Source organism: Haplochromis burtoni, unplaced genomic scaffold, assembly GCF_018398535.1.
Source record: "Haplochromis burtoni strain Fernald_Lab_line unplaced genomic scaffold, NCSU_Asbu1 Contig_77, whole genome shotgun sequence".
In the NCBI taxonomy this organism is placed as follows: Eukaryota; Metazoa; Chordata; class Actinopteri; order Cichliformes; family Cichlidae; genus Haplochromis; species Haplochromis burtoni.
This window is the reverse complement of record NW_024582438.1, coordinates 2142748-2153127: the sequence shown is the minus strand read 5'-3', so window position 1 is coordinate 2153127 and position 10380 is coordinate 2142748. Positions and strand designations below refer to the sequence as shown.

The window sequence follows — 10380 nt, the reverse complement described above, 5'->3', positions numbered from 1 at the left end:
GGAGTCCGGGGCATCCTGAAAAGTTGAACACTTTGAATAAAACACTTCACATTTCTTCACAGTACAGCACATTTATTTTATTTATGTAGAACAGGGGTGTCAAACATAAGGCACAGGGGCCAGAATAGGGCTGTAGGAATGTGGCCCATGGGACAGGTCTGGGAAATGCGAAGTAAAGAATAAACATTTGGGCTTTTAACTGGATTTTATTTATTTCTTACAATTTTAACCCAATGACAGATTTCTTTAGTTTACTAAAAGAGCATGTCTTTATCATGTAGAAAAACTAAGATGCACTGTTGAGATCACACACCTTTCTTTCCTGTGTTAAGAAATCTTGAGGATTAAATGGTAGTTAAACTTTTTTAAAGTGACAGAAAAGGGAGTTTAGTTTGTGCAGCCTACTCAGGGTTAGGGTTAGATGTAGAATGAGTTGGACATTCCTGATCTAGGAGATCTCAGCTGTAAATTGGGGTAAATGAGTTTCCAAAAGCTCTTCATTTTGATTGATGTTAACTTGTTATGCTGGTTTTCATTGTCCACTTTGTCAGACCATTTTTAAACACTTCTCTAACATTTTCTACACCATGTGATTAATCGATTAATAATTAATCTAGTTAAAAATGAAAAATACATTGCATAGTCGTTGCCTTTACTATGTTAGCGGTCACATTTTGTGTGGAAAAGCATCGCTATGTAGCAGTTGCACGTCTCCTCTTATCACTCTTAGGTGGAGTGACGGTTGTACTCGTAGGCAGGATGCATCCCGTCATAGTGGAACTCCCTCCACTGCTCGGTGCTCTCTCTGCTCCTCTCGTTTTGCTCTGAAAGTAGAGGAGGAGAATTTCAGTGAACGAACTCTTCTTTTTCACCTGCGTCCGATGAAAATGCTCCACGCACCGTCATGTTCCTCCTCAGCGTAGCTCTCAAACTCGTTCCGCTTCTCCTCGTGAAACTCTCTCTTCCGCTCATCTGCAGCCAAAATCTGCCTCTGCTCAGCTGCAAGCACAGCAAGTATGAAATTGTCAGGTTTTCAAGGCGTAAGGAGCATAAACGCCAAAATCTTGTTTAAGGTGATGTAAAAGAAAATGATTAATTGGTAGGAAAATTACTGAAGCACTCATTTACTTGAGTCCAGTTTTCAGTGTGACTATCTGGACTGTTTCCTTTGAAATACGAGCTGCATTTAATGCGTTACTTCAAAGTACAAAAATGTCAGAAGGACAAGTATTTATTCTTGAGAAGAGTCAATAATCCCAGTTGATGCATGATGTCGTTTGTCGAGGTTTGAGCTGGTTTTATTTAGGTACTTTAGTCCAGTTGTGTCTCACCAGTCATCTAGTTGGATAAAGAAATTAATCTGCAGGTTAGTGAGATGATTATTGTGATATTAAAGAACAAAAACAAAAGTCGGCCCAAACTGGGTCATAAAAGGATGGAGGCAGTCAACAGCCACACTCATGTAGGCTGTCTTCATGTTGTTTGATGAACATCACAGCAGAAATCAAGACTGAACTTTTTTTTTCAATTTTCTTTTGTCCAATTTTGATGAGTATGTGTAAATTGTAGACTCGGTTTGGTCTTGTGCTGCTGTAGCTTGTAACCTGCTTCAAGTTACAGTGTAGTGTGTGTTCAGAGATGTTCTTCTGCATACCTTTGTTGTAACAAGTGGTGATTTGAGTCACTAATGCCTTCCTATCAGCTGGAAAGATGGAGCTGCTAGGAAGTAGAAGAGTAGAGGCATGAAGTTGTACACTGCGTACAAGTGCAGAAAAATACAGCAGCTACAAAAGAGAACCAGTTTAAATTTAATGCTCACATACTTTTACACGCACTCACACAAGCTGTTAAACATCACAAAACTGCTCCCTCAAACAAATCCACAGAACTGAATCACTGCGTCCAGGGACACTTTGAAAACACGGACGAGCTATAGACGCCTAAAGCACTGAAGAGGAGACAGAAGACTTCTGTATTGTATTTCAGGCCCCCAACTGACTTCTAAAAGTCTCACGCTGACTCGCTATTCACACATTACAATGTTCCAAAAAAGAAAGATGAAGAAGAAGAAGAGGAGGAAAGCGTTTGCATTGCACTGCTGAGCTTTGAAAAAAAGCACAAAGAGGAAATTTCATAATAATGATAAGACTTGGAATGTAACTGCTGTGTTTGATTTCTGTAACAAAGACTGTGAAATGCGATCGCCTGCTCTCACACTGGCATCACTTGAGGAATGGGCTGTTCCTTCATCCAGGGGATGAAGATTTGTGGCAGCGATTCAGTTTTACATTTTAACCCACTCAGGCATATAGATCATAATTTTTAACCTTTATTTAACCAGCAAATCTTTTCAAGCAAGCCAAAATTACATAAGCTATCAGTTTAACGTGAACAAACCATCACCCAAGACTTTATGTCCACAAAGATCTAGGTACTGTGCTGAAGAGATGTCAACTGAAGGAAAACTGTGGCCTTACTGTACTTTCACCTAATACCACTTAGAACCACAAGATGGTGCAGGTGTGTCATTGACTGATTCCTCAAACATTTTTGCCCCCGAGGAGGTTTTTGTTGGATGCTCCATCTACCTGTCACTTTGCTGCTGGAACACCTGAATTCCCCCATGATGGTAAATAAAGGATATTAGAGGACATTGGGCAGATTTACTTAAGTGAGGCAAATTATTGTGATGTCACAAATGCAGGATGCGTGTTAAACTTTCATGCAAGCGTTTCTCTCTGTAAACAGCAATCCCAGTTACTATCTTACTGTGCCATGTGTGTGAAGCGCACACTACAACATTCAGGCAATAATCGAATACACTAACACTTTCATTCTTTACAGATTCAGCAGAGGGAATTTGTTCGCTGTGTGTGCAGTGCTAAGAAAAAGAACCTATTTTCTGCTCAGTTTCAGTAAAATCCCATGTGACTGAAGCACAATATGTCTTGATGCATGCTCAATCATCCAGGTAAGTAAATCCCCAAAAGTTGATTCTGTTCATCTGGACGTAGCGTTTTACGTGGGAAAAACGTTTTGTCACTCATCCAAGTGATTCAGTCTCAGCTGACTGCAGGTTTCCTCAATCTTATAAACAGTACATTTGCATGAGGCGCATTTGCATGAGGCACAATATGTGGCGTTCACCTCTAAACACTCAGCGTGACGACTGCGTGAAGAGTTTTAGAACAGAGACAAAATTTTGGCACTGCGATAAGAGCTTTGAGCCATCCATGCAAAGTGCCGATTACACACTCCTTCTGATAACATCTCGCCCTCCTAAAAATGAACTCTCCTAGTAGCAGCTATCACAACCACAACAGGCATAAGACAGGATTTTTTTTCAGCGTGCAATTTGCAAGAAATTGCGTGCCACAGACACGTTTGCGTGACACATTTGAATATTCTCCTCCTGAAAGTGATGAGGAGAATATTCTCTCCTCCTCTTACAAATACGTATTCCATAAGGCAGACCACAAAAACACTCCTGTTTTTCACAGGCTGTTCTCGTTTATATGACGCCCATAAAACAACAGGGTTTGAACACACTGTGGCAAAAATATGATGCGGCTTTTGTAGTTCATCTTCTGTACATTGTAGTTTTAACACAATGTCACATTGTTAGGAGAGACGAGTGTGAGAGTGTTCCAATTCTCACGGTGTGTCTCTTTTCCTAAGTCCTTAGCAGTTCTCTTACCCACTTTCTCTTGATCTCGATGATGTTTATAGTCAAGTCAAGGAAAAGAGGTTAGGAATAGGAGATAGGAGTTACCTTCAGAAAGCACCCTAGGTGTAGCTAAAACAAATCAGAAAATAAATGAGAATAATAAAAAAAAATATATCAGTGCATATCAGAAGAAAACAAAACAAAACACCCCTGTTGTGGGTAAAATGCTGCCCCCTACTGGTAAATGTTTTAGTGAAATTCTGCCAAGTACTGAATGTTACTTTCAACTGCTCCCTTATTTACAAGGGTTGTCACAGCAGATAGCTCCACATGTTTGCTTTGGTGGATTTTTTACACTGGATGGCCTTCCATCCAGTGTGATTGTGCATGCCCTAAAGAGATATGTGTCTCCTTTTGGGACTAAACAAGGATCTTCCACTTGTTAGACAAATGCGTAACCACAAAAGAACCGCTTGAAATTCTGACAAGTATAATTACCTAATAAGTACCTTTAACCTATTGTGTTTTTAATGGAAGGATAAACAGGAGAAATCAAGCACAAGAAAGAGAAAATGCAAAGTCCACACAGAAAAGGTCAAACGCCTGTGTTTGAAGCTAGGACCTGTGAAGTGTGAGGCAAACACTGTGTATGAATTGTATAAGTCGAAGACAATAGATGGATAGTTAGAAGAATTAAAACTTTCACTGACGTCTCCTAATAGTATACAAAGAGATCCTCCTTGGATCCTTGATCAGCAGGTAGACAATGAAGAAAACACTCCTGTAGGGCAAGTAATGTGGATTTTATACCACGACTGTGTCTGTTCACATATTGTATGTATTTTCCTGCAGACAGCGTAAATGGACTGGTTCTTTTATAGTGCTTTTCTGCCCTGCTTGAGCACTCAAAGCAAGGCTTCAGAGAGGAGGAGGGTTTTCACCCAACGCAGACATATTTCTGTGCAGTCCTGCACAATCACAACTGCATGTTGCTGGACGTGGATGATACTGTGTGTTGGCTGAAAGCTGATTGGTTGATAAGCGAGCTGTAATAAGACGTTATGTCCAAAAATATCTAGGTATTGTGTTAAAGAGGTATCAGCTGAAGTAGAACTATGGCCTGACCTGCATGTAATACCACTTTGAACCACAAGGGGTGACAGCAGAGTTAGCTGTGACGTCTATTGTCAGACCGGTTATACCGCATACTTTGTACGCCGTTTCCGTCGACAGCTGTCTGCTCGCTGCAAGTAGACAGACAACAAACAAATGACCACACCCTAACCACAATTTCAGCAAAGACGAACCACTCACACTGGAAAAGTTGAACAGCCTTTCACCTTTCATCAGAATTCCCAGCTTAAGTTGGCATGCACACGTGCGGCTGCTTGGAATTCAAGTTGTAAATTACCAAACTGAAAAAGATTTAGAGATTAACTTACAGAGCAGTATCTGTCACCAGCATGTGAAAGTTTATTCAGCACAGTTAGTACTGAGGTCATCTGACTTTAGTTTTATATTTTATCTCTTTCAGAATGGTAAATGGCCTGTATTTGTATAGCGCTTTTACTAGTCCCTAAGGACCTCAAAGTGCTTTATACATCCAGTCATCCACCCATTCACACACTGGTGATGGCAAGCTACATTGTAGCCACAGCCACCCTGGGGCGCACTGACAGAGGCGAGGCTGCCGGACACTGGCGCCACCGGGCCCTCTGACCACCACCAGTAGGCAACGGGTGAAGTATCTTGCCCAAGGACACAACAACCGAGACTGTCCAAGCCGGGGCTCGAACCGGCAACCTTCCGATTACAAGGCGAAACAGTACTCTTGAGACCGATTACTTCCCTAAAAAAGTAATCCCGTTACTTTTCTGATTACTTATTTTCAAAAGTAATTAATTACTTAGTTACTTTTTAAAAACACGATTTACAACCTGAGTAGGTGATAAAGCGATAGATCTTTCAGCCCAATTCTACTTTTTCTGCATAATCCATCATACAAAATGTAATCAAATGGAAAAGTCTCTTTTTAAAACTTGTTTTATTAGTTTTAATCTTTTAACTTTATGCATCAAGCAAAAATTTAATTATATGCAACATTCTCTGACTGGAAGAAATTAGTTTAACATTTAAACCTATTTTCTGCACATTCCAGCACATAAAATAAAATATTTTTTGTGTTTACACTCAGTCTTTCAAATAGATGCAAGTAAAACACAGCAGAAAATAAATAAAGTCAAAGACTCAGCGGTCCTGTTGCTCTATTTTCACCTGTAAAGCAGGACTGGGTAGGCGGAGGTTTACCCTGGTGCAGGTGTGCCGCGGTCAGTTGAAGAATCCGCGAGTTTCTCTGTGAGTTTCCCATTACGTCGTAGCGCACTCGGTGCTTGCTTGGAAGTTTAGGGGTTTTTTTTGCTGTAAAAAGAAGTTTTCTTCCCACGCACAACGGACACTAATGTTTTTGTCACTTTTTATGGAATCAAACTCAAAGTAAGGTCAGTACTTCCACGCTTTAAACGCTGCACGCTCATACTCTCTCCCACACGATATGTGATCCATTGTTGATCTGCACACAGCTGTTGTCACTAACGGCGCACTCGTTTACGTCACTGTCGTGAGACATTCTCGCAAAAAATCACGGTTTTAGTAACGCAGTAACGCAGCGTTCCTACGGGAAAGTAACGGTAATCTAATTACCGTTTTTGCAATAGTAATCCCTTACTTTACTCGTTACTTGAAAAAAGTAATCAGATTACAGTAACGCGTTACTGCCCATCTCTGCTGACCAAGCCGGGGCTCAAACCGGCAACCTTCCGATTAGAAGACGAACTGCCAACTCTTGAGCCACGATCGCCCCATTGAAATTGCACAGCAGAGCTAATCATCCATCATTTTATCCACCCTGCACATTACTGCTGACCTACTCCCACAAAAGCCAAACAGCATCATTTGTTGGACTGCGATGTCCATCTTTGGATATCAAAACTCTGACTAGAAACTATATGTCATCATATCTGCCAGCTGAAACAGCTGCCTCTATCAAATACTTCCCTTCAAAATTTCATCCAACTGCAGGACAGGTAAATGCCTTAATGCAGCACGAGAGGCTCTTCAAAGTGAGCAGCTTGTTTTTCTCACTTGGTACTTGCTTTTTTTCCCCTCTGACCCCTTTCTGCCTGTGTGTTGGCACATTCCACATTCAACTCACAACCACTCACCCACTCACTCATCCATCTCTGTCTTTTCAGTCTGTTCTCTGCTTTGTGCTCATTTTATTCCTCCTGTTTTTTCTGGGGGTTTTTGCACAAAGTATCTCGCTGTTATCACACGTACGGCACATTATGCAACTGCAGTTCAGAACAGCAACATTGTTGTGCGCTCTCACCTTCCTGCTGGTAAAACTGTGCATAACAGCTGGCGGTAAAACGCTCAAGAATGCCACACATTGTTCAGTAATGCGAATACGTTGACACGAGCAAACTGGTGTGTCACGCCCCGTGTGTCCTGCTGCAGCGCCAGGACAGGAAACTGAGGTCTGGGATGGTCTCAGTTCATGCCAGGTCCACAATAAGGTTAAAAGCTGCTGGCTGCCATGACTATAAAATCCTTCAGGCTGCCATAAACATGTTCCCTCACAGCAGAGTCAGGAAACAAAAGGGCTGCATCGCTATGAGTCATCTCATCATTAATACAGACACCAGAAGTGCATTTTTAATAAAACAAGTAATACAATAAAACTATTTCAATACATTCATCACTGGAGTTCAGCAATACTCTGACACTTGTTCCCATCACAGTATCAAACATCTTTATGTTCAGGATAAGGATGACAAATGTGTAAAACGTTATTATCTTTGCCTCGGCACCACTACATTTTTCACTTCTGCACATGATGAATGTTGAGGCTTGTGGATCTCAGAGATATTTTATCTGCCTGACGTATCAGGCTTTCTTTCAGTGCCAAAAAAAAAAAAAAAAAAATCTTCAAGTAACAGTGAAGATTTCCTCCTGCTCTTTTTAGTCTTCTGCATGTTCCTGTACTCCACCCATGCTGTCTTTTTGACAATTAAACCATCTTTTAAACAATCAGATATTCAAAGCTCTACAAAAAGCCCATTTCTAGGCTCATTTTTCTGTTTATAACCAACTACAGTCACACCTGGTGTGATGGCCTCAGCCACACATTGGTAAAAAACCAGTCCACTCACCTCATTGGTTTGGTTTTGCAGTTAAAAATGTATTTCAGTAATGTCATTCATTCATTTCTTCACTTAAACCTAACAGTGATATTATGAAGTCCGCACATAGTAGCGCTGTGTGGTTTCTAAAATGTATTTTGTCAAATTAAATGTATATTATATCATGGTTCTCTTTCTTTTGTTCAACCTGGTTTGGCTGTTTCCTGCCTAAGCAAAAGGCATGACTTTGAAAGTACAACGCCAGCTCAGCAGGACCAACTATGTGCGTGTCAGCAAGGGGGTGTTTTAGGGCTAGTTAGGTTATTTTGTGCTTAGTTAGTGTTTATTTCTGTTTCCCTTATTGTATGTTAACGGTTTGGCCAAACCACTATCCAAGTTACCCTCTTGTGTCTTTGTGTTTAAGTTGTGTATACTTTTTTTGCCTAGTGAATTTTCTGTAAGTCATTTTTTGAGTAGAATCATATTTAATTTAGCTCTTTTATTGGGGTAAAATAAAATAGAACCCACCTTCAGGCTGTATTTCCTGTGTCCTCTATGCCTTCACTGCTTGGTCCCTCACATCTAGATTTAAACTTCTCTGAGAAGTTCCAACGTGATTTTAAATCATGACATAACACATAAACAGCTCTTCTGAGAGTCTTTAAGGACCTGTTGATGCCGGTAATTTGTCTGTCCACGTCCTCTTAGATCTGATTACAACATATGACACTGTAGCTTATTTCTGTCACATCTTGAATTGTGTGTGGGTATTAAAGGTACAGCCCTAAAGCACATTTAGCAGAACATTAGCAGAAGTAATTTTTTCTTGTTTTTACAGGTAAAAGCTTGCATTTTCTAGCATTTTATGCCAGAATTGACCACAAACAGACTTCACCGTGCAAACACAGTCTGGCTGACCATGTCAGACTCCAAACGACTGCAAACTGACTCAAAGTGAACTCACCGTCCAGCTCATCCTGGGACTTCACACCACGTCTGCTGCGTCTTCTGAAGAAGTTTGAGGCATCGGCCTGCTTCATGAAGACCCTTTTCAGTGGACCTGCAGTGGAAGCAGGAGGGAGTTTAGTTCACAGTGTAAAGTGATACACAGGGTGATACGCAGGGAAAGAAACGCAGCTGATGCAGCCCCTGACCTTGAGGATCTTTAGTGCTGCCTGTGCTACCGGGCACAGCTGCAGAGCTGGCCTCCGGAGACCCTGTGTCGAAGCGCAAAACATGAAAGGTCTAAATTCAAAAGGACTCCAGTTTTTCTCATGCCTGCAACCAACTAATAAGACAATTTTTTTTGGTAAAAAATCTCACTCCTGCATCATACTCACATGAAAGTGCAAAAAGCACAGTGAGGAGAGCCAAGAGGGTTGCATACGTCCAGGACATCTTTAAACTCTGAAATACTGAGAGATGTGAGTGATGAAGAAGAGCAGGAAGGAGAGAGGGGAGTAAGACGTATGTGAGAGGTGGGATGGGGCGCCCGGGGCGATATCGACTGCTTCTCAGTGCAGGGAGGGAGTGATCGTGCAGATCTGATAAGGGGCTGAAACCAACAAACATGCCAGAGGGCTTCCAAGTCACAAGAAGGTGCCGAGGGTTTCATTTCAGCTCAGCCAACATGCTGCTTCTCTCTTTTTTTTCTATGAATTTTAGTTGAAATTAAAATGACCTGAAATGACACAATCTATGGAACTATTACATCAGTGACACTTGCAACTGTTTCATTAATAAAGAAGAGAAAACATACTGTAGGTGTAACCAGAAAAATTATAGTCCGGGCTGCTTATGCTCTGGCTTCCTGGATAATATTTGTTCCAGAGACGATGGATGGGAGACAACAAAAATACTGATGTTTCTTTTTTAAAAAAAAGTGACAGAAAACAGTTGAGGCCGGGAGCCGGAGCAGGGACTCCTTGCCAAATGTCTCCTTTGAAACGGGCCCCCTTAACAAGGCCGCTCTCTCTGCTAGGCAAAGAGTTGTGCAGGAAAGTATGCAGCCCTCTGTTTGCTTGAATTTCTTCCAACCTGTACTCTGGCCGGGCCCCAGAAAAGAGTGAATGTTTAAATTGTTTTGAGGGAAAATCCAGGAGTCGGGGGACTGGTGCTCAGAGAGATACGAAGATTCTGGAGTGAGGGTTTTGAGAAGATATGTGGTGAGTGTATTTTATTCAGGTAGGTGTGAAACAGAACAACATAGGGACTGAAGAAAACTGCAACATTAAACAGCAACAACAATGTCTGTGAGTGCATAAGGGGGAAAAAACCCAGTGTGCTGATAATACATGCATTTGGATTATATATTTCTAGACTGTGACTTGAATAATTTAAAGTTTTCTGTGACCTGCTCAGGGGCTACAGCTGCAAACTATTAATTTTGCAACAATCTGGCACGTTTACATTATATTTTTATACTCATGTTTATTACCATGCACCGCCTCTGTTAAATAAATAAATATATTTTCAAAAAATTAAAAAAAAATACATGTGTCTGTGTTTCTTTCCACGCCTTCCTTTACAATA

The 10380-nt window shown here is 41.1% G+C and overlaps 1 protein-coding gene across 1 annotated transcript; it reads right to left on the bottom strand.

The window, feature by feature from the left end:
* Positions 1–26: 26 nt before the first annotated feature.
* ucmab (upper zone of growth plate and cartilage matrix associated b) lies at positions 27–9369 on the bottom strand. Its single transcript, XM_005929053.3, has 5 exons — positions 9189–9369; positions 9003–9065; positions 8813–8908; positions 901–999; positions 27–824 (listed from the first exon to the last, which is right to left on the bottom strand). The coding sequence occupies exons 1-5, from the start codon at positions 9244–9246 to the stop codon at positions 727–729; spliced, it is 414 nt and encodes a 137-aa protein (XP_005929115.2). The 5' UTR covers positions 9247–9369; the 3' UTR covers positions 27–726.
* Between the last annotated feature and the right edge of the window lie 1011 nt (positions 9370–10380).